This window comes from Gorilla gorilla, chromosome 14 (assembly GCF_029281585.2).
Source record: "Gorilla gorilla gorilla isolate KB3781 chromosome 14, NHGRI_mGorGor1-v2.1_pri, whole genome shotgun sequence".
NCBI lineage: Eukaryota > Metazoa > Chordata > Mammalia > Primates > Hominidae > Gorilla > Gorilla gorilla.
This window is the reverse complement of record NC_073238.2, coordinates 111,691,632-111,716,756: the sequence shown is the minus strand read 5'-3', so window position 1 is coordinate 111,716,756 and position 25,125 is coordinate 111,691,632. Positions and strand designations below refer to the sequence as shown.

The window sequence follows — 25,125 nt, the reverse complement described above, 5'->3', positions numbered from 1 at the left end:
AGAACCAACTGTGACCTCAGCGTGGGAGCAGAACCAGAAAAACCCAGGGAGTCTGGGGGAGAGGAAGGAGAGCAGGGAGAGGTACAGGCATTGTTGGATAATGAGCTTAACTTATCCAACAAAACTGATCTGCAAAACCAACAGGCACCTTAGGAAAATCACATTTCATCATTAATCCCACTTTCCTTGTTCCCAAATGGGCAAGAGTACTCTGTGGAGGTGAAGTAGTATCTGCTGCCGCTTAACTGGATAGCATTTCTGATCCTGCCTTCTTTACCCACAGAATCTTGGAATCCCAATCCGTGAGGTTCCCGGGTGTGCTGGCATCAGGACAGCGGTCCACGAACGGTGTGTTACCCAAATATTGACATCCTGCAGCTAGCCTCAAACAATCACAGCTACTTTCCAATTTCAGAGAAAAAAAGGCTAAAATCGTAAGCTTTTTCTTAACAATTTTTTTTATTTCTTAATTTTTGTGGTTACATAGCAGGTATATATATTTATGGGGTACATGAGATATTTTGATACAGGCATGCAATGTGAAATAAGCACATCATAGAGAATGGGGTATCCATCCACTCGAGCATGCATCCTTTGTGTTATTAATACAAACAATCCACTTACACTCTAAGTTATTTAAAAATGTGCAATTAAGTTATTATGACTATGGTCACCCCATTGTGCCATCAAGTAGTAGGTCTTATTCATTCTTTCTACCTTTCTTTTTTTTTTTTTGTACACATTAGCCATCCCCTCCACCAGTCCCCCACTACTCTTCCCAGCTTCTGGTAACCATCCTTCTACTCTCTATGCCCATGAGTTCAGTTGTTTTGATTTTTAGATCCCATGAATGAGTGAGAACATGTAATGTTTGTCTTTCCATGCCTGGCTTTTTTCACTTCCCATAATGACCTCCAGTTCTACCCATGAGGTTGCAAATGACAGGATCTCATTCTTTTTTATGGCTGAATAATACTCCACCATGTATAAGTACCACATTTTCTTTATCCATTCATCTGTGGATGGACACTTAGGTTGCTTCCAAATCTTGGCTACTGTGAACAGGGCTGCAACAAACATGGGAGTGCAGATAGCTCTTTGATATACTGATTTCCTTTCTTTTGGGTATATACTCAGCAGTGGAAATGCTGGATCATATGGTAGCTCAGTTTTTAGTTTGCTGAGGAACCTCCAAACTGTTCTCCATAGTGATTGTACTAAAATTATAAGCTTTTTCTTCACAAGTTTATTCCAACCTTTGATGCTGGCTTTTATTCATGCTGAACCTAGCTTAGTTCACACTTATATTTTTGGTTATGTTAAAGCTGAATACATCATTATTTCTTGCTTGCAAAGAACCCATTGGTTTCAAGTGATTTGTAACCTCCTCACGTTTGAGAACTACTGTTGTAGAAAGAGAAGGGAATATACCCAGGGTTGTGCCACATTTGTCTTTAATGTCCTTTGAGTTGAAATGATTTGTTTGTGGACCATCTGGTGTTCTGAGTTGTGGCAGTGAATTGTACTGGGCCCTGAAGCTAGGGAGGAAAGAAACAGCTTCATCCTACCTGCTCACAGCCCAGACCGGTTTTTTGTGTGCTGTTCTTAACATCACACGTATTTTGTAAACTCATACTTTTATGAGGTTTTATGGAACACAGATTAAGCTTCCTAGTCAACCCCTCCACCCTTACAATTGGCTAGTCAGTCTTCATTCAATCTGAATTGAACTATTATTTTTCAGAACAATAAGGCAGTTGTTTCTACCTATAACCCATCTTTTCTTCACAGAATTATTGTTTAAAATGGTCTCCATAACATGGCTAAGGGTTTATTTGGCAATGACAGGAATTGTAATTTTGCTTCCTACTTTAAAAGTCATGAAAGATCCAAGCTTGCTTTTTTTTTTTTTTTTTTTTTTTTTTTTTTGAAACAGAGTCTTGCTGTGTCACTCAGGCTGTAGTACAGTGGCTCAATCTTGGCTTACTGCAGCCTACACCTCCCAGGTTCAAGCGATTCTCATGCCTCAGCCTCCCAAGTAGCTGGGACTATAGGCATGGGCCACCACACCCAGCTACATTTTTTTTGTATTTTTAATAGAGACGGAGTTTTGCAGTGCTGGCCAGGCAGGTCTCGAACTCCTGACCTTGGGCGATCCGCCTGCCTCAGCCTCCCAAAGTGCTGAGGTTACAGGCTTGAGCCACTGTGCCTGGCCTAAGAACCAAGCTTTTTTTAGAATGATAGTTGCCACTTCAGTAGCCCTTCAGTACCATATAAGTTTTGCTGATGTTACTGGTTGTTCTTTAATGCATTCAGCAAATATTAATATTTACTGCACACCTTCCACGTGCCAGCCCCTGGGGTGTGAGGTGACTTGTGTTTTGCTTTCAAGGAGCTGACAAATAAGCAGCTTGGACTTGAATTCCCTCCCCTTCTCTTCCTCTCACGTCTCTGTTGAGGCAAATCCCAATTAGAATGAAATAACTCTGGAGAATTATTTTGGGCGTTACTAAAACTATCTTTACTTCTTTGCTCCAGAAGCAACATTAGCTACTTAGTGGCCTCTTGACATAATCTAAGAACTGTCTTTGGGACGTGCTGCTTCTGGGACTCCTTGGCTGTGACCATTTTCTTTCAAGTTTAAGTGACTTCCTGCTCCTTATGCATGAGTCCATTTAAGACATTCTGCCAAGGGAGAAGCCATCCACTGTGGTTGCCTGGCTTCAGAGCACTCTCACTGGTCAGCAGTCCCTGACTCCTATGACCTCCAGTGCTGTGTAGATGATAGTTTCACGAATAGCACTTTTAACATCTCTGTTGCATTAGGTATTATAAGTAATCTAGAGATGATTTACAGGAGGATGGGCATAGGTTACGTGTAAATACAATACCATTTTACTTTTATATCAGTGACGTGAGCATCTGCAGATTTTGGTATCCTTGGGGGTCTGGGAACCAATGCACTGCAGATACCAAGGGACAACTCTACAGTGTTTGATTTATTGAGCTTTCTGAGATATTCAGTCTTTTCCTGTCTTCACACTTGTTGTTCCCTCTATTATTTAGGGTAATCCTGATGAAAATCAACCAAATACACATGAAGAGACAGCACTGAGAGGTAATGTGCTAACTGGTCTTTGTGATTACAGGCACTTCAGATTTCCCTCTCGCCTACTCATTGTGAGATGCAGCCCAGCCCTGCAACAAGACTGACACAGTCGTATCCTGGCTCACCTCTAACTAGCGGTTTGACTTTGAGCACATCACTGCCTCCTCTGTGCCTCAGTTTCCTCTTTTGTTGAATGGGGATGATCACAGCACTACCTCACCATTTGTTGTGAGGATTAAATAGATTCAAATATGTAAGACACTTACAGTAGTGCTTTGTACACAGAAGGCACTATTATTTTTTATTAATCCCTATTTTTCCTTCCCAACTTCATCTCCCAATATCCCATAACCATGCTGAGTTCCTTACAACTCCCCCAGACCTCCTGGACTAAGTGAGATTTGGAAGAGTATACTCAGGGCAGTCAAGAAGGACTGATTCTGCTAATTTAGGATTTGTCGAGTTGGGTTAGTTTGAAATATACCTCTGTACTCCTCTCAGGAAATGCTGGATAGTGTAGATTTAGTATCAGATAATAGTAATAATGGTGGCAGACTCTGATGTTTCCTCCTTCCCTTGTGATCTCAGTAGTCTTGTACCATTCGTACATCAAATGACTTAGCAACTAACAATCACCTAATATTTTTTAAGCTTTTCTTATGTGCCCAGTAGTGAGCCAAGAGTTTTTCTTCCTATTTTTAACATACTATTGACAGCTCCATGAGGTGGGTTTATATTTTGTTAAAATAATTTGCCATGTCCACTTCCCCAGTAGACTGTGACAGTGGCATATACATCTGTGTGTGTTATTCAGTTTGTATCTCTAGGACTTGACAGAGGACCCAATACAGAGTGGGTGCTCCAGAAATGTGGACTTGGATGCATTTCACCAACAGCTATTTACATCCAAATAATAAGCTAATTATAACTCTTCTTCTAGATGTACTTTTCTCATTGCAAAAATTCAGCATCAAAATTTTTAAAAACACTAATAAGCAAGAAGAAGGAAGTTAAAATTGCACTCCTTCCAGCCCTAGAGAGCTTAATCAACTTGCTTAAGAACATGCTACTAAATGGCTAATCTGAGCATCAAAATCTGGCCATCTGGCTTCAGGGCTCAGCCTCCTAATGGTTGCATTATACCATTGATCCCGCCCCATCCACCCCAACACACACACTCCCCTGCACAAACAAATTATGTTAGCTATTAAAAGGAATTGGAAGGGTGGAAATGTGCAATTAAATCTACCACAAATACAATGTTGCAATGCGTGCAATCTATATTTTTAAAATTTACAGTATTCAGTGTTTTCCTGTCTTCACACTTGTTCCCTCCATTATTTACGGCAATCATGATGAAAATCAACAAAATACAGATTGAGAGGCAGCACTGAGAGGTAATGTAGAAAGGGAATGGCTTTTGAGTCAGACAAATGCGAGTGTGGATCCCAGCTAAGCCCCTAGATGTGTTACCAGAGACGAGCCGCAAAACATTTCTCAGTCTTAGTCTCTTGTAAAATAGAGGTAATAAGAAACACTTTTCAGTATTTTGTGACATGTAGAAGTAAGTGATGGTGGCATGCATCACACTTGGTTAATAGTAGGTCCTGTTGTTAAGTCTCTAATGGCGATACCCTATGGCTTCTCCAAATGGTGACCTTGCCAAATTGTTTTCCAAAGCGACATGTGGCTTTTTTCTCCCAATCCCTCATTTTAACTCTCATGGTAATTTAACTTTTATATTTTTATTAGATGCGTTTAGTAACTTGCCTCATAGTCATTTTCTTGGAAATTCAATTTCTTCTCCACAGGGTCTCTTTTGAGATTAAAGAGAGAGAAGTGGCAAATTTAGGATGTTAGAATAATTTTCATTTAAAAGTAGATCCTTGTTTTTTATTACCCTATCATTAATGTTTTCTGTTTTCCTTTATCAGCGAGTTACTGCTCATTTGATTCGTATTGCCAAACTGAACTCTCTTGTTTTCTTGCAAGATGAAAGGAGACAACCATGAATGAGCCACTAGACTATTTAGCAAATGCTTCTGATTTCCCCGATTATGCAGCTGCTTTTGGAAATTGCACTGATGAAAACATCCCACTCAAGATGCACTACCTCCCTGTTATTTACGGCATTATCTTCCTCGTGGGATTTCCAGGGAATGCAGTAGCGATATCCACTTACATTTTCAAAATGCGACCTTGGAAGAGCAGCACCATCATTATGCTGAACCTGGCCTGCACAGATCTGCTGTATCTGACCAGCCTCCCCTTCCTGATTCACTACTATGCCAGTGGCGAAAACTGGATCTTTGGAGATTTCATGTGTAAGTTTATCCGCTTCAGCTTCCATTTCAACCTGTATAGCAGCATCCTCTTCCTCACCTGTTTCAGCATCTTCCGCTACTGTGTGATCATTCACCCAATGAGCTGCTTTTCCATTCACAAAACTCGATGTGCAGTTGTAGCCTGTGCTGTGGTGTGGATCATTTCACTGGTAGCTGTCATTCCGATGACCTTCTTGATCACATCAACCAACAGGACCAACAGATCAGCCTGTCTCGACCTCACCAGTTCGGATGAACTCAATACTATTAAGTGGTACAACCTAATTTTGACTGCAACTACTTTCTGCCTCCCCTTGGTGATAGTGACACTTTGCTATACCACGATTATCCACACTCTGACCCATGGACTGCAAACTGACAGCTGCCTTAAGCAGAAAGCACGAAGGCTAACCATTCTGCTACTCCTTGCATTTTACGTATGTTTTTTACCCTTCCATATCTTGAGGGTCATTCGGATCGAATCTCGCCTGCTTTCGATCAGTTGTTCCATTGAGAATCAGATCCATGAAGCTTACATCGTTTCTAGACCATTAGCTGCTCTGAACACCTTTGGTAACCTGTTACTATATGTGGTAGTCAGCGACAACTTTCAGCAGGCTGTCTGCTCAACAGTGAGATGCAAAGTAAGCGGGAACCTTGAGCAAGCAAAGAAAATCAGTTACTCAAACAACCCTTGAAATACTTCATTTACTTAACCAAAAACAAATACTTGCTGATACTTTACCTAGCATCCTAAGATGTTCAGGATGTCTCCCTCAATGGAACTCCTGGTAAATACTGTGTATTCAAGTAATCATGTGCCAAAGCCAGGGCAGAGCTTCTAGTTCTTTGCAATCCCTTTATTGAGCTCCTCCACTGGGGAGATATAAGAATGGGATGCATGTATATCAGCAAAGTATTCAGACATAGTATTACAAGCTATTGGAACTCAGAGGCATCTTAGAGAACATCTGTTCCCACCAACTTACTATATATACACGGAAACCAATTTCTTACCCTTGCCCTAGATTGCTCAGTAAATTTGTGCCAAGATAGGAGAAAACCAATCTTTTCACTCATCATTTCATGCTTCTCTGCACTCTGGGCCTATTTGTATTGAACCATTAGACAATTCAAACCACTACTTGTATCTTTCTTAATATTTATTTTTTACATCTCAGAGCTCTACAATTTGTTTCCTTCAAGCTTAACTTTGAGATTATAAAACTGGGTTTAGCCAGTTCTGTATATTACTTCAAGCCAGTAAGATACCCTTGAAATAATTCAAGGACATCCATGCAAATAGCTGAAATTAGTACCTGCAATATATTTGGAGTATTATGTCTTTATTGTTGTTAAAAATTTTTATTGAATTTATGAAAATTATCAAATTGTATTCATCATTATTAACATGTCCTGGGGAAGGAAGGGAAACTTTCTAGGACAGAAGTCACTTTCAATATCATGTATGTATTGGGTGTTCAATCACATCTAACACTGTTTTGATTTTTGTGGGAAAATATTCCAGGAAACACTAATTCTCTTTAGACTCCTTGTTCTTTTATGACTACAATGAACATATGTCTATGTGATAGCTAAAGATATTTTTGAATTGTATGTGTGCTTAATTATCAGTAAGTATAAATATTTGAGAAAACACCTGGTCTGGATGTTTAAAACCCTCATAAACATGTTGGTACAGTTAATAAACTTATTTATAATTATGTGATAGGCTGTTTGGTCATATTTTTCTGTGAAAATGCAGTTTTATCACTATTATATTTACATGAAACTTATTTTCTCTATGGTTAGGAAAAAAATAAGTTAAGAATCAATAATATTATAGAATAAGGCTGAAATAGTTGACTTACACAGAGGGAAGGGTACCATAGAAATTCTTCCTGATGTTCCAGTTCTTCTAGGACATGACATCTGACTTAGACTTAAGTGAGGATATTCATCAGGAACCTCTTCAGAGCAAGTTGAAAGAAGGAAGAGCAAGCCGATGGATCTGAACATGAAGTTTTCTGGACAATGGTGCTTTTTGCAATCCCTACCTTCTGAGCCATCTTCTTCTGAGCCTTTCTATAACATGTGGAATAAACTATTTCACTAGAGGACCCCAATTTGCTCATCTGCCCTGGTTGTACAGCATCGAGAAGTATGCAGAGGTCCACCTGGAACTGCTAGCTCTTTTTCTTTTCCCTGATGCCTAGCCCAGCCCCTGGGCTATCACTAAAGTGCAGACAGACTTGCCTGTATTCCACTGCTGTCGTTATTCTAGCCTTGGGCACAAACCCCTTTCCTTTCTCTCCTCATCTTTATTCCTTCTTATTCCAAAGAGTTGGCCGGGCGCGGTGGCTCACGCCTGTAGTCTCAACACTTTGGGAGGCCGAGGCGGGCAGATCACGAGGTCTGGAGATGGAGACCATCCTGGCTAACATGGTGAAACCCTGTCTCAAAAAATTACAAAAAATTAGCCGGGCGTGGTGGCGGGCGCCTGTAGTCCCAGCTACTCAGGAGACTGAGGCAGGAGAATGGCGTAAACCGGAAGGCGGAGCTTGCAGTGAGCCGAGATTGCGCCACTGCACTCCAGGCTGAGCTACAGAGCGAGACACGGTTTCAAAAAAAAAAAAAAAAAAAAAGAGTTTACCCACCAGAGAAAAGCCACTTCAACATCCTTCATGTCTTTCTCAACTCATCTGTGTAGCTTCTTTTATTTTTTACCTTCTTCCTACCAATGTACAGAAAAACAAATCATCCTTCTGGCAGGAATTCTTGCACTTTATCTCTGGTCTTTATTTTGCTCTCTTAGGGACCTTGCTCCAACACTTAATCTCACTTTCTCACGTTTTTAATATTTTTATTACCCTGGATAATTGACCTCAGCTTGGAAGCATGCATAATTTTCCATTATCCGAAAAATGCCTCCCCTTGATTAAGCTTTTATGTCGTTCTGTTACCTAATCTGCTTCCCACAGCTGTGGGTTGGGTGCAGATGACAGTCTGCCCTCTAGGGTTCTTCCGATAGAACAGAATCACAGAGATCCAGGCTAAATTTAATTCAAAGGATGAGTTTTATTTTACAAAGTTAAGAGTTCTGGGTTATTTGTGCTGAAGGAGGCAGTTTTGAACTGAGGCCAAAAAAAGGGATTGATGATATTTCCCAGGCTAGAATGGGACCTGTGTGACCTTGCTGCATACAACCAGGCCTAGGCAGAGGAAGACAGAATGAGAACAAAAGAGCAGAGCTCTGACTGTGTCCACCAGGGCACAGCTACTCAGGTCTGCTCGCTGTCTGAGAACCGAAAGCGCAAGTCAGGCTCACTGCACCTGCATATGGGGAAGCCAGAAAAACCTGTTCCAAACTTCTGAGACATGGTAATCCCTTGCGATATTTGTAACTGTGTATTGTGGACATTTTCAAACAGTCACAAAATTTAAAAAGGAGCCAAATGGCCTCATGTAACCCATGCCTTAATTTCATCAATAGCCAACATCCCACCCTTCAGGTTTTCTCTCTCTCTTCCCACATCTTTGCTGCTAGAATATTTAAAAGCAAATTCTAGACAACATACAGTTTTACCTACAGATGCTTCAACACAGATTTCTTTCAAAACATACAAAACCAAAACAAAATAATAACTGATTTCTCAATATTATCTAATACTAATCCATGTTTCATTACCCCTGTTTCCCCCCAAAGTATGTTTATACAGTTTTTTTTTTCAAATCAGGATCAAAGGAAGCTCCATGCATTGCATTTGGTTGATATGACTCTTCAATTTATTTTAATCTAAAGGAGCTCCCCTTTTCCTAATTAATTGCCATTTATTTGCTGAAGAAATCAAGTCAAGTCATTTGTCCTATAGAATTTTTCACATTGCAGGTCCGACTGTTTTAATTCCATTTTGTTATTTATCACATTCCTCCAACCTGCATATTTGCACTAATTTGGAAGGTAAAGTTATAGGTTAGATTAGATACAGATTGTTTGTTGTTATTTCCTTCCCCCTTTCCCTTCCCTTCATTTCCCTTCCCTTCCTTTCCCTTCCCTTCCTTCCCTGTTTTCTTTCATTCCTTTCTTCCTCCTTCTCACCCCTCCCTCCTTCATTTCTTCTTTCTTTTCTTTTTATAGGAACACTAATTCACCTAGGAAGGTGCTTGTGTCTGACTGTCCTATGCTTAGCAATTGAGCAGGATTTTCAGGACGTATTATTCTGATCGTTATATCATAAGTTCCCCATCTTCTCCCCCTTCATAGCTTTATGTTTAGTGTTTTCAGTTGCTCATTTCTATTTTGATCCACTAGGTTACTTATAAAATTCTAACATTCCTCTGCTTTTATTATAGTTTTTCTAGAAAAGTCTTTGACCCATCAAAATTTTATACCCTCCATTCTTAACATAATTCTCACCCATGAATCTAGTTACTCTTTCTTTTCTGGCAAGGCAAAGGAAGCAATGAAAAGGGATGTGGGAGCTGCCTCCTAGTACTTCCTCAATGAGATCGTAAGGGTTGACGGAAATTTTGACAGGATTTCCTTTCAATATGGGCCAAGTTTTTGTTCTTTTAACATTTTGAGGTTAACAGCCAATCTTATAAGCCACAAGATTGAAGCTGCCCTCTTGAGGGAGGAGATTAACAGAGGAAATTGCCTTACTGTTGCTGTGCTTCTCCTCCAAACCCACCCTAGTGTCTTTGTGTACCCTCTTGGATCACGCAAGACATTTACACTTTCCTCCAGAAAGCTCTGAAAAAGACAGAATAAAACACTGATTAACTACAAGGCCATGTAGCACTTGAGGACTCCTGCTCTAATTTTATTCTTAAATTCTATCCAGCAACATCCTTCTATATAATCTATCTGATATTTTACAATGAGCTCAAATGTTATCAAACAATGTAAGGCAGGTAACATAAAAAATGCCTGAAGCATGAGAGTTCTTTCTATTATTGAGTTCTCAGGAAGAAATTAAATTATAACATGCAATGATCTGTTTTTTAAATTCTATTTCCTGTCTATGCTTCTGTCTGAATATTTTCCATCAATCTATTTCATTTCATTAATCCTACCTTGTACTGCATACAATTTGCCATTAAACCCATCCATTGAATTCTTAATTTCAGAGATTATGTTTTTTCATTTATAGAAGTATATGTGGTTCTTCTTATTAATTCTACTATTTCAGTGAGTTTGGTTGTCTTTCAAATCTATTTTGTCTACCTCTTTCTATATATTCCAGAACTGAATAATCATAGGTATTTTAAAGTTTTTATCTGTCCTTCTAATATCTGAATTACCTTTGGATCTGCTTCTATTGTCTGTCATTTCCTTCATGCCTATTGGTCATGTGATCCTATCTTCTTTCATGTCTATTAATTTTTTATTGAATAACAGAAATTGCATACGGAAAGATCAAAGAGGATCCTTTGATAGGCTTACCTTTTCTTCAGCCATGAAAATAGACTTGGGAATGTATTTCTTTAAATTGTAAATAGAAACTGGACTGGGCTGAGACTAGGTTACAGTTTTGGTACAATGCAGTTTATCTCTGATTTTCCTTTGTTACTGATAGTTAGAGTTTATTTTACATATATATATATATATACATGTTTGTGTCTAAACATAAGTATATTATATCATATATATTTGCGTTTATATATTTTGTAGACGGTACATGGTGAACCCTGTTTCTATCCCAGCTAACATCTCTGCCCTTAGCTGGAGTATCTGGTGCACTTATATTTAATGTAAGTATTGATATGGTTAGGTTCAAGTCTACTGTCTTGCTATTTTTTAATTTGTCTCTTCTTTTTTGTATCTTTGTTGTTTCTTTTGTGTTTCCTATTAGAAGAATAAAATATTTTTAATATTACTTACTTCCTCTATTGTGGATTCTTAGCTATATTTTTAAATTCTTTTATTTTATAGTAATTTTCTAGGGCTACAAATATCTTACCTCAAGTATCAAAAATTACTTAGAGTCAATTATGTTTCTTTTTTATTTCACACCTAAATTTTTCCACTCCGTACTGTCATCTTTTCTCTTCTCATTTCATACTTGATACTTTGTATTTTTCACTTCCCACTTCTTCTATGTTCAAAATATAATAACATTATAACAGTATTATGCCATTTACTCACTCTAACTTCTGTTCTATTGCTGTCAAAACTTGTTCTTTTAAATGTATTATAAACCCCAGTTTACATTGTAAATATGTTTACTTTACTCTGTTGTCCTTTAAGAAAATTAGAGTAAGAAAAAAATAGTCTTCTATAGTTTCCTACTTATTTACCAATACCATGCTTGTCATTTCTTCCTAAAGATAGGAGTGTTCATCTGATATCATTTTCCTCCAAACAAAAAACATTCTTTAGCATTTATTACAATGCAGGTGTGCTGAAGAGAAACTTTCTAAGCATTTATTTATCTGAAAATATCATAATTTAACTTTTTTAAGAAAGATGTTTTCACTGAACGTAGAAATGCCACTGGATGAAGGATTGCCACTTTTAATTTTAGCACTTCAGAGATGTTGCTCCATTATCTTTTCATTTCTACTGTTTCTGATAAAAAGTTCGCTGTAAGTCATATCATTGTTTCCTGTATGTAATATGTTTTCTTTATCCTCTGGTTCTTTTCAGATTTTCTCTTTATTGCTGTTTTAAAGCAAATTGGCTATTCTGTGCCTAGGTGTAATTTTCTTTGTATTTATAATGCTTAGGAATTATTAATATTCTTCAATCTTATAATGTACTCTTTTTCATCAAATTCAGAAAATTTTAAGCATTATTTTTTCAAATATGTATTCTGCTCCATCTTCACTCTTCTTCTTATGAAACTCCAGTTACATGTATGTCACACAACTCAATATTGTTGCACTGGTCACTGAGACTTCATTCATGTCTTTTCAATCTTATGACACTCTATTCTTCAGATCTATTTAAAGTTAATTGTTTCTTCTATTATCTCCAATTTACTGTTAAGCTCAATGAGTAAACTTTACATTTCAGTTATTTTTATTTCTTGGTTCTATAATTTCTTTTTTTTATTATACTTTCAGTTCTGGGATACATTTGCAGAATGTGCAGGTTTGTTACATAGGCATACACATGCCATGGTGGTTTGCTGCACCCATCAACCCATCATCTACACTAGGTATTTCTCCTAATGCTATCCTTCCCCTAGCCCCCTACCCCCCTACCCCCTGACAGGCCCCAGTGTGTGATTTTCCCCTCCCTGTGACCATGTGTTCTCATTGATCAACTCCCACTTATGAGTGAAAATATGTGGTGTATGGTTTTCTGCTCCTGTGTTACTTTGCTGAGAATGATGGTTTTCAGCTTCATCCATGTCCCTGCAAAGGACATGAACTCCTCCTTTTTATGGCTGCATAGTATTCCATGGTGTATATGTGCCACATTTTCTTTATCCAGACTATCAATGATGGGCATTTGGGTTGGTTCCAAGTCTTTGCTATTGTGAACAGTGCTGCAGTAAACATACGTGTGCATATGTCTTTATAGCAGCATGATTTATAATCCTTTGGGTATATACCCAGTAATGGGATTGCTGGGTCAAATGGTATTTCTAGTTCTAGATCCCTAAGGAATTGCCACATTGTCTTCCACAATGGTTGAACTAATTTACACTCTCAATAACAGTGTAAAAGCATTCCTATTTCTCCACATCCTCTCCAGCATCTGTTGTTTCCTGACTTTTTAGTGATCACCATTCTAACTGGCATGAGATGGTATCTCATTATGGTTTTGATTTGCATTTCTGTAATGACCAGCGATGATGAGCTTTTTTTTCATAAATTTCTGGGCCACAGAAATGTCTTCTTTTGAGAAGTGTCTGTTCATATCCTTCACCCACTTGTTGATGGGGTTGTTTTTTTTTTTTATAAATTTGTTTAAGTTAATTGTAGATTCTGGATATTAGCCCTTTTTCAGATGGATAGATTGCAAAAATTTTCTCCCATTCTGTAGGTTGCCTGTTCACTCTGATGATAGTTCCTTTTGCTGTGCAGAACTCTTTAGTTTAATTAGATCCCATTTGTCTATTTTGGCTTTTGTTGCCATTGCTTTTAGTGTTTTAGTCATGAAGACTTTGCCCATGCCTATGTCCTAAATGGTATTGCCTAGGTTTTCTTCTAGGGCTTTTATGGTTTTAGGTCTTATGTCTAAGTCTTTAATCCATCTTGAGTTAATTTTTGTATAAGGTGTAATGATTTTTAATCCCACTTCTCTGTTGGAGTTTCCTTCTTCACTAAACTGTGTTTTTCTTTTAACTCTAAACATACCAAAATAGCTGCTTTCACATTTTTACCTATTAAATCCAGCATTTGGTTTTATTACTTTCCTATTGCTGCTATAACAAATTACCACAAATATAGTGACCTAAAACAACACAATTTTACTCTCTTTCAGAAGTCAGAAGTCTTAAATCAATTTCACATGGCTAAAGTCAAGGAGTTGGTAGACCTGCATTACCTCTGGAGGCACTGGAGGTGACTCCATTTCCTTGCATTTTCCAGCTGCTAGAGACCACCTGCATTCTTTAGCTCATGGTCCCTTCACCTATCTTCAGAGCTGGTAGCATGGCATTTTAAAATCTCTCTGACCTCCACTTCTAATTGAACATCTCTCTCTGATGCTGATTCTTCAGTTTTCATCTTGTTGTAACTCCCGTGATTACACTGGGCCCACCCAGATAATCCAGAATAATCTCCTCATCTCAAAACCCATAACTTAATTACATCTGCAAAGTCTTTTTTGCCATGTAACGTAACATGTTCTTAGGTTCCAGGGATTAGAATGTGGACATTTTGAGAAGGTTAGTATTCAGTGTACCACAGTCGGTCACTTTAAAGTCATTTTCTAATGATTTTTTTCCCCTTAGCTATGGCACATGTTTTTCTGTTTCATGTATCTACCAACTTTTTACTGATATTATAAATAAATCATTGTAGAGATTCTATTACTATCTCGAAGACTTGGGTTTTTTTTCCTAGTAGACAGATAGATTACTTGCTAATCACCTTGAAACTGTGTTGGCTTAGTTTTGTGATTTTTAGGAACATATTTTGTGAGAAGTCCAAGATGTTTACCAAGCTCTTCTAATACAGTAAGACCCAATTACCAAATTCAATTTCTCCTGTAGTCTTGCTTAGACTTGGTTTTAGCCTTTTTTTTCCCCAAAGAATCTAGATTAGGGCTTACTCTGGAGCATGGTCTTTGCTTTCTGCTGCCTCAGCTAGATGAGTTAGTAAGATGGTAATGAGATAGTTTTTCCTTGGTGTCGGCTAGAACTCCAATGTTCTTGATCATTGCTTAATCACTGCTCTCTCTGTTCCCATAGCTTCTTTCTGATTAGCGTTAAGTCGTCTCTCCCTGCAAACACAGCCCTTGGCACAGAAATTGGAGAATTTTTACCTCTTCTGACCATGCTTCCCTCTGCCTTGGTGCCCTGCTTTAAATCTTTCAGACACTTCATGTTGAACACCGACCTCTGCCTCCTCAGCTCAAAGGGACCATTGTCTTCTGTTTCTATTCCAGATTTTTGTGCTGTGTTCAGGAAATTATGCCAGACCATGAGCCAGAGAGGTGGGATGATTGTAGGGCTCACAATATTGCTCTATCTATCATCCCATGCCTGGAAACATTTGATTAATGTATTTGATCTAGTTTCATTGTTACCAGTGGGAGAGGCTCTCCCTTATATTCCACTGTGATCTATTCCAGGTGAGGGAGCAGAAGCTATGTGGAATGCCTCCTGCCTTTCCCATTAATGCTGTTTACTATTTATCCTTCTAAAGTGTGAGATACTTCAATTTAAATATGGCAGTTTAACCATGACTCTTCTCCCCTAAAATGATACTAAAATAATAATGGTAATATTGATATGAACAGGAGGCAGGAGAGCAGGGTCGCTGTCAAGGGCTCCACCCTTAAGCTTGGACCCATGGCCCTAAATGAGAACAGGCATTCCCATTTTCATGTCCAAATGTTTCTTTTTCCAAAGCCACCCTGGCCTGCCATGGCCCCCAGTCCTGTAGCCATACAAATCCCAAACCCCCAGCTCCACGAGTAGAAGAGCAGAAAGGCAATAGAGCAACACAGCAGAGAAGGGGAGAAGAGAGGAGCATCTTAACCTTGAGGGAGTTGGAGAGGAGATTGACAGCCAGATGGTCAAACTCATGGGGAAGATCATCCTCCCACTCCATCCCCTTTCCAGCTCCCCATCCATCCCACTGAGAGCCACCACCATCACTTAATAAAATCCCACGTTCACCATCCTTCAAGTCCATGTGACCTGATTCTTCCTGGATGCCGGATAAGTACCTGACTACCACAAGGGCAGAGTTTAAAAGGCTGTCACCCTGACTCTCCACTGAGCTGATTTAACACTTGGCTGTCCATGGATGGCAACTACTAAGAGAGCATTAATTGTAACACACCCTAGATGCTACTGTAGGGCCGGAACCCAAAAGCACTTGCCCTGGCTCCTGCACCTGCCCGTCTGCATGCTCCCCGTCCTTTAAGTGGTTGGAGCACGTGGCAGCTGAGCAAACAAGCCACAACCCTGTCATAAGTCCCACAAGGGGGTCAGGGAACTCTCCCATTTCAATGTAACTGTAAAGATATTGAAAGCTAAAAGCTTACGGATAAATGGTGAAACAAAAGGGACCCAAAGCTGGTAGTGGAGAGAACCCAGAGACAGAGTAGTACATTCTGCTTAACTCCAAAATGTTCAGGAATTAGGGCTGCCAGTTACGTCTGAAAGAGGATTATCAGTAGACCTGACAATAGGAAGTTTCATGTAAAGCCTGAACAAAAAGCAATTACGCCCCTAGATATCATCCCTTTTCCTGTGCAAACCAATAATTACCTATCTTCTACACCAGGAGAATTCTTGGCTTTTCATTCTGGAGTGGTTGAAAGAAGGAGCAGAAAGATTCTTGACCTGAGGACAATACATATAGTCAAAGGAACGGTAAAAGTGAGGTCCTAAATTTTGGATAGAAACGCTTGGCTCTGATAACAGTGGCAGCTCATACTTACCTTTCCTGCCAGAATATTGTAGCATTCTTCTCTAGGGAAATGGAAACTACGGCAATGATAGATACAACTTATATAGCACTAGTGATGTGTTGGGCTGTGTTTTAACTGCTCTCTTTATGAATGCACAGTCTGACTCCAGAGCCCATGTATAGAACCACTACACTATGCTGCTTTTCACAAAAAGAGAAACTATTTAGATACCAACAGTTGAGGAACAGCTCAGCCTGCCCACCCCACAATGGCACCCACCAGTTGATCTGCCTTGCCAACTCAGCTTCTTAGTGCCATACTCTTAAATATCAGCATGGACAGTCATTAATAACACAGCAACTGGGGAAAGTCAACAACAGGAATCAGAGACTCCAAAATGATCAGACAAGAAAAATTAAAAAGAAAGCACTCAGAGAAACAAAAACCCTGTAGGAAACATAAGAAAATTTCAAAAAAACAACAAGACTCTCAGAGACATCTTTAAAACAGACCAGGAGGCTCTAAAAGAATGAATTTTAAAGAACAAAAAAGAGCTCTTAGTTATCAAGCCATGCTAGTTCAGTGGGGTTATTTCTAATGCCCTCCACTAACTGCCTACAACATGAGGTTTGCACCAGAGAACTGGGGGGTACTCCTGGCATCCCCTTTCCATTTATTTTAACTGTTTGATATTTAGAAGAAAGTCTTAGAGGCTAGTACTATGAGGCCAGAATTATTTGCTGGTTTTAGTTCAGGTGAAGCATTCTTTCATTTTTATTTTATATGCATTTCAGAGGTTTTAGAGGAGATTTTTTTTAAAGTGCACCTAAACCACTTGGTTTCTTAGAGTTGCTATATGTCTTCTTTCTTATTCTGTCTCTGCATATTATATGACATATGAATATATTTTCTATGGTTACATAGTAACAATTTGTTTTCCCTTGTTTAGAAATATTCCTATAGCCTGAACACATTGTTTTTCTTTCTGAAAATGCTTGCTAATACTACATTAATGCTTGTAAATAATTTTTATTAATCACAATAGCCTCCACAAACATTTGAAAAATGAAACACAGATGCAGAAAATATTATTTATTTAGTATATTTATTTGTTGAGCACAGAAACTTATAAAACAGAGGAATGCATAACTTATGTGTTTAGGATCACAATATCAGCTTAACGTCTATTTGAGTAAACTAACACCAGCATCTTTTGAACCCCGACTATGTGCAAAGTACTGTGCTATACCCTTGAGATATAAATCTTAATAATGAAACAGTACTCTTTCAAAAATACCACATTCTTGGAAACTAACTGCATTATTCATATGTGCCTTTTAGGTTGAGTGTTTGTTATGCTACATTTACTTATCAAAAGTCAGTGAAATGTTTGTCTAGTTCTTTTTGCCATTACCAGTTATCATTATCTATTTGTATTTTAAGGAGTGCACCCAAAGGATGCATTTCAGGAACTTATGTAACTATCTAAATCTCTCTCACCAACAACCTTAAAGTGTATTCTAAGTATACACAAATATCCTGGGGTGCTAACTGTACATGGCTAAATGCCCCATTTATCTGTTTAAACCCTCTAGGAGATGAACAGTAAGACAGTATTTGGTATTACGTACTTAGTATTATCTCATTATCAGAGGCAACACTGTAAATATATGAATCTTACACCAAGAAAGCCAAAAAATCTACATATGCATCATAAGAGATGGTCAAACAACAAGCCATCTTTTTCCCAAACGTTTTCTGATTTACATAGTCTGTCAAAAAGTTTAAATAACAGTGCTTTTTTTTAAATTTAAATTCAGAGGTAAAGCCAGACAGCATTCATATTAAAAAATTAAAACAAGTCCAATATTAAATCCCCTATTCAAGTTTTAACCATTTGTGAAAGCACTGATAAAGTTCAGTTTTTGTGGCTCTTGCTCTAACTGCTTAGCTCAGAGTGGGCAGTTCCATCTTTTGTTGTTTGTATTCTTGAAGCACTTGGGCAATTTATCATACAGGACTTGGATTATCACTCTTCTATGTCAATGTGCTTTTTTTTTCCTTGCGAGATTATGAACTTCTCCAACACATGGTCACATATTTATTTGTGGTCCCCGCACCCAATAATACACTAGAAGTTATGACACAGAACAACAGCAAAAAATGAGCCTCTTTTAGAATGAGAAATATCTGCCTTTTAAATCCCAATTCTTACCTGACCAATAGCTGAGTACAGAAAATTCACGCCTAAATGGAATCTTTGTATTGCCTTTGATGATGAGAGAAAAGACTTATGTTTCTGGTAACATGTTAGATTAAATCCATTGCACAACCTGCCAGTTGAAAACAATGAAAATGGCTAAGTAAAATCTTCTCATAAACCCCTATAAAAATGCTCACTGAGCTAAGAAACTAAAGAATCCACAAAGAGAAAAAATAAATATAAAGGTGAGAAATTTAGAAGTCAGTAGGCAGTACAAGCACCAATTTTCCCAATAGTCTCTTCAAAATCCTGGTGGGTTTTTCACCTACATCTTGATATCTGTGTTGGGATGTGTAGGATGATCATGCACCCTGGTTTTCCCAGGATAGTACTAGTTAATGCCAGTTGCCCTGGTATAATTATTAATAGTACCCACTTCTATTCTCAAAAGCGTCTGGAATGATATATAGTCACAATAAACATGGGAGAAAGGACATGAGGTATGCAATTCAACAAAGGTGGGGATTGTAATAGTAGACTCTTGCAAAACTCTGAATGTCAGTAGGCCATGTTCTCCACGTTAGGGTGAACAATAAATAAGGCTGGGGAAGAGAAGGGGGCAGCATGTAAAATAACCTGCATTGACTTTGACACTGGGTAGAGGGAAAATAAATTTGCCCCTGAGAAATCATAGTCAGCATCAAGCTTACATGTCAACTTGTTGTTACTTGCATGTTAAAAACTGAAGCTCAAGTGGGGAATTAATTTTAAAGTGATTTCCAGATGGGCAATACCACCAGGCAACTGGCAGAAGCATATAGAAATCTCTTTAAGAGATCACAAATTTAACACAGGTCTCAAAGGACTCCTATTGGTTAAGTTTCCAAGTATAGTGAGAAACTCACATTAAAAAGGAAATCACAAGAAATGCCAAGAAAAAGGCACAGTGAGAATTAGAATTAGAACCTCAAAGATTTCACAGATGAGAAAGATCTGAAACTGATTGTAAAATAGGATGTTTATTTTATTTCAAACAATAAAAGAGAGGCTTGAAATGAGCAATGAAAATGAGACTATTAAGAATGATTAAACTTTAAAAGAAACAGACTTCTAAAAATAACAAGTATAATAAAGTAAAATTTAAAAAAATAATGGATTGGTAAAACAGGAGATTAGATACAGCAAAGAGAGAATTAATGAACTGGAAGCAAGATCCAAAAACACTATCTGGAATACAACCCAAAGGAAAAAGAAACAAGAAAATGAAAAATATGAATGCTAGACCTGCAGTAGAGAGCGAGAAGATCCATTATATATGTGAGCAGATTTTCAGAAAGAGATAGAAAAGAATGGGGGAAAAAGCAACATTTGAAGAGAGATTGGCTGATAATTTTCGAGAATTTTTGAAAGCTCCTAAGCCCCCATGTTGTAAGTCCAATGTATACAGGCAGGGTAAATCAAAACAAATTGACAACTAGACACATCAGATGAAACTGCAGATCATCAAAGACATATCAGAAAGTCAGCCAGAGAGAAATGAAAAATCTCCTACAGAGAAGGATCTGTAAGACTGAAAGCTGACTTTTCTCCTTTTTTAAAAATTTTGTTTTATTTTACTTTAAGTTCTGGTATACATGTCCAGAACATGCGGGTTTGTTACATAGGTAAACGTGTGCCATGCTGGTTTGCTGCATCTATCAACCTGTCACCTAGGTATTAAGCCCCACATACATCAGCCATTTGTCCTCATGTTCTCACCTCACTCCCTGCTCTCTAACAGGCCTCAGTGTGTGTTGTTCCCCTCCCCTCCCTGTGTCCACGTGTTCTCATTGTTCAACTCCCACTTATGAATGAGAACGTGCAGTGTTTGCTTTTCTGTTCCTGTGTTAGTTTGCTGAGGATGATGGCTTCCAGCTTCATCTGTGTAAGGACATGATCTCAAAATTGCAAAATATAAATCATAATCACAAAAATATAAGTCATAAAAAAGTGAAATATTATCTTTAGTATGTTGAAAGAAAATAGTTGTTTACCAAGAATTCCGTATCTAGAAAAAGTAGCTTTTGAAAATAAAGGGGAAATGATGACCTTTAGAGGTAAAGAAGAGATAAAATGTTCACCACTGAAAGACTTTCACAAAAGAAAATTCTAAGGAATGCGCTTCAGGAAGAAGGGCAATCATGTCAAATGGATGGTCTTAGAGACAAGAAGAAATAGTGAGTGCAGGGATGGTTGTAATTGTTACAGGTAGTAAGACAGGCATAAGTGGGGCAGGAGAGGGCTCCCCCCAGCCACCCACCAGGAATGTCAGGTGATCATCAGTTGATGGTTCAGGAGTTATCATATTGCCTCTCTAAAAGTGATAACTTAGCAGCCAGCACCAGGGAGAGACAATCTTCTGATGGCCCACAGCTGTCACACTAAAGTGTTAATTGAACACAGGCACCAGGGAGAGGCAACTTTCCAAACAGAGAAAACACTTCCTCAACACGGTGTGCATGCTCACCAAGCATAAAGAGGGCACTATGCATGCAGGCAGCCCAGCCAAAGGGAAGCATCATGGGAAAGGGGCACAGGAAGCCAGAGGTGGGCCAGAACGTAAAGTCCTAGGATCAAGGTTAAGCACTGCATTTTCCCTTCCAGTTTCCCTCCTGAGTCTCCTCCAGGTGTACTTTCCTTTCTTTCCTGCTCTAAAGCTTTTTAATAAACTCCTTTAAATAAGCTTTTTAATAACTCTTGCTCTGATACTTGCCTCAGTTTTCTTTTCTGCCTTATGCCCCTCAGCTTAATTCTTTCTTCTGAGGAGGCAAGAATTGCGGCTGGCGCACACACATACGGATTTGCTGCCAAGTAACTCAGATACCTTCTACCCCTAACGTAATGATCTAGGTAAAGCTAAACAAAATTGACTGTGTAAAACAATAATTATAATGTCTAGTTTGCGGCTTTAAGAAACAAGGCAAAACCTAAACACTGAGAACTCTTGATATGGCTCCGATGACTGAAAAAAACACCAGGGTCCTTTGCCTTGTGATGATTTAGATAAAATGACACAGACACAAGTAGAGTGGTTTTAAGGAGCAGAGAGTTTAACAGGCAAGAAAGAAGAAAGAAGCTCTCCAGTACAGAGACAGAGGGAAGGGGACTCTAAGCCAAGAGAGGAAACCCTGAGTGTGGCAGAAAACAGTCAATTATATTAGGAGGCTGGAGGAGGCAGTGTCTGATTTGCATAGGGCCCAGCGGATTGGTTTGACCAGGTATGTCATTCACATAGCCTGCAAAAAAACTGGCCATCCCACCCTAGCCTTTTAATATGCAAATGCAGGGCACCATGATGTCCTGCACATGTGGGGTTATCTGGGGGTGGCTATGACTCTCAGCAGATGGGGTGACAAGGAGAAGAGGGAGGGAATCACCATAGTGGATGGACCCAGTTTCTTATGGCCAGCATTTGCATATCAAAGCCTGCCGGCCTGACCCTTCCAACTGCTTTTCTGCTAGACAAGAAATGTTTCTAGAGCTGCTTTAAAAGAAAGAAAACCTTTCCAAGGACCTCTTATCCACTCTATGTGCCTAAAATAATTTCTTAATAACTCCTATAATATTTACCCCGGAGGAGATGTCATCCTCACTACTGTTAGGGGGCTTTGGGCCACAACTCTTTCTGGCTACTTCCTGCCGCAAACGGGCGTCCAGTGGGAACAGCAGCTAGGGCTCCTCCTGGGGTCGATCTAAGGGTCCTTGGCAGAATGTTACGTCCATAGGTGGTTCTGTTTGCAGCCCCATTTGGCGTTTGATTGCTTCTAAACAAGATGAAACAATTCGAGTTATAGTATTGAGTATACAAGGTCTAAATATTAATGCAAGGCATATAAGCAAGAGGGGGCTTAATAAAAGAGCTAAACAATTCCATAAAGAAGACTGGAATTCATTTAACAGCCACTCGGGGCTGAAGCCTGCATTTTCTTTTAGCCTGTCAATAATTTTGATTTGATGCATTTTCTCTTAGCCCGTCAATAATTTTGATTTGATCTTTAAGTACCTGTAGATTTTCCTCTACTTTACTAGAGGTGTTAATCCAGAAGCAGCATGTTTAATTTAAAAGTGCACAGGTGCCTCCTACTTCAGCTGTAAGGACATCTTAGGCCCATCTATTTTGTGCTACTACTGAGGCTAAAGAGTCTATACATTGTTGTTGTGCCTCTATGGCACCCACAATTGCCTTCCATCCTCATTGCGTCATAATGGAGATATTAAGTACTGATCTTTCAAAGAGAGGGATGCTCGTAAACCAGAATAGACCTCTGGCTATGGAATTTTCCATCCATGGTTTTTCCAAGATGGGATTGTCTTATGCATGCCCTCCTCAGTCTGCCCTTTCAGTTAAATCTACATATTAGGGTATAGTTATGATAGCACTCTTTGTCCGGCATATTAGAGATAGTGTAGTTTCTAGAAAAGAGCCTAAGTTAGGGATGTCCCCAGATGATGCTGCCTTCTCAGTAGAATTTAAAAATAACAAGTGGGAAACTACTGCTCCTATAGTACGGGTTCCCTTCCAATGCCTTGGGAGGATTAGGTGTCCAGGAGCCACACAAAAAAATTCCTTGTAGGGACGATCCTAAGTTGTGCCTTGTGAGAGACACCAGCAGATTTTTCTCATATCTTAGAAGTTTCCCTTCTTTACATGTAATAGGGACATCCTTGGGATCAGGACATCCATATTTAAGATAGTCATTTACAATGCTGTTTGGAATTTGACAAGCCAAGTGAGAAGGGTCCACCTGACAAATGAAGTTTTGAAAAATTAGAGACATAATATGCCCTGGCCAATATCTCAGATGATCCTTGTGGCAAGTGCTGTTAGTCCAGATGTCTCCAGTTTGCCCACAGATCTGTAAGCAGCTACTATTAGCAAACATCATACAAGGGTCTGGAATTCCATGAGGGGGCATGTTTGGAAAATTCCCTGTGTCATTCTTTACATTATAGTCAAGGTGGTTGCTTAGAGCATGCTACTCCCATTGAGACTTCCAACCAGAAGGAAAGACTAGATTCTGAAAGCTCCCCACTAGGCCTTCTGATCCTTTTAGATCACCCTTGTTGCACTCTCCTCCCCCACATCTTTGAACTATCAGCAATTACAAGTGTGATGTTACCATATCTGAGATCTCCCAAGTATGGCCCTTTCTCACTGCTTTTTAAGCACAGGGAAGCATTATGCAGTCAACTTTTCCCAGCCTGAGGGTGTGGGGAGAGTGTTCTTTGGCACTGGGGGCAGAGTGTTCTCCTGATAGGAGTTAGTTACACAGTTGAAAGTGCTCCCATACCGTGTCCCATCAGGTATCTCCTGCAGAGCTAAGAGTGAAGTGGGGAGAGTAGGATATACTGGAGATAACAGAGCTGGAGTAGCCGATGGTACAATTGGAGGGGGACTGGAAGGGTTATGACATTCAATAGCTGTCTTAGATTGCTCCTCTGGAACCTCCTTCAGCTCTGGGGAACTATTCCCTGTGGGCTTGCCTGCCATGGCTGCTAAAAGAACTGGGTTGATTGTACAGAGCTTGTAAAGGTCTGGGCTGTCTCATAGGGCAAAGGCAGTCTGCACATAGTGGACCTCAATCCATTTGCCCTTCTGCCTGCAGAAAAGATCCAACTGTTGGATAATATTAAAATCAAGGCTTCCCCCAACAGGCTAGGTTTGTCTGTCCCCAAGATGGTAAGAAGGCCGTGCCCTTGTGCAATACAATATGAAGGGCTTTTTCTTCAAAGTCTCAGAATTGAAGGAGTCCCAGTGCTTTAAAATACACTCCAGGAGAGTGCATGCTGAAGACAATCTGTTACCCATGTAGAAAGAGAAGTGAGAATAAAGGTGTCCTTTTAGTCTCCTTGCTTTCTGTGTGTGACCCAGGGTGGAGAAGAAAACAGCGGGGGTGTCCCCCCAATTATTCCTGGGTCCTGGCACCCTGTTAAATATGCTGCCCATGACTCTAGGTGTGATCCTCTAAGCCATAGCACCAGAGGAACTAGACTTTTGAGACCTAGTCACGCTTACTCAAGTAGTCCTAGTCCTCTGCCTATTATTTCCCTTTGACCTCCTAGACTTGTGTGACCTGTGTGCCTCCTTAAAAATAAAATGGATCTCAGGAAAAACTGTATAATTGGACAAGGCCCCTTTAATGGCAAGGCATGCTAGATTGAACTCTATATCCTGCTATTATGGCCCATGCTAAAGCATTTACCCTTAGAAAAATGGTTCCAGTTAACTTCTGGACTTAAAATGCCCTTACTAGTTAAGTACTGTCTTAATCGGAGATGGAATAGGTACCTTAAAGGAACGCAGGAACCTAATGGCGGTTTTCCTGCTGAGGGGACGATATCGAGACTAAAATTTGGCTACGGAAGACATTTAACTCCTAACTGTTGAGAGTAGAATTTTCCCGTTCAT

At 39.3% G+C, this 25,125-nt stretch overlaps 1 protein-coding gene across 1 annotated transcript; it reads left to right on the top strand.

Moving 5' to 3' along the window:
• Positions 1 to 244: 244 nt before the first annotated feature.
• OXGR1 (oxoglutarate receptor 1) lies at positions 245 to 7,160 on the top strand. The gene is made up of 3 exons (XM_019039550.3): positions 245 to 434; positions 3,067 to 3,118; positions 5,044 to 7,160. The coding sequence occupies exon 3, from the start codon at positions 5,118 to 5,120 to the stop codon at positions 6,129 to 6,131; it is 1,014 nt and encodes a 337-aa protein (XP_018895095.1). The 5' UTR covers positions 245 to 434; positions 3,067 to 3,118; positions 5,044 to 5,117; the 3' UTR covers positions 6,132 to 7,160.
• The last annotated feature ends 17,965 nt before the right edge of the window (positions 7,161 to 25,125 follow it).

Excerpts from the sequence above, each read along its gene's own strand:
- OXGR1 (XM_019039550.3), top strand. The coding sequence starts at position 5,118 with ATGAATGAGCCACTAGACTATTTAGCAAATGCTTCTGATTTCCCCGAT.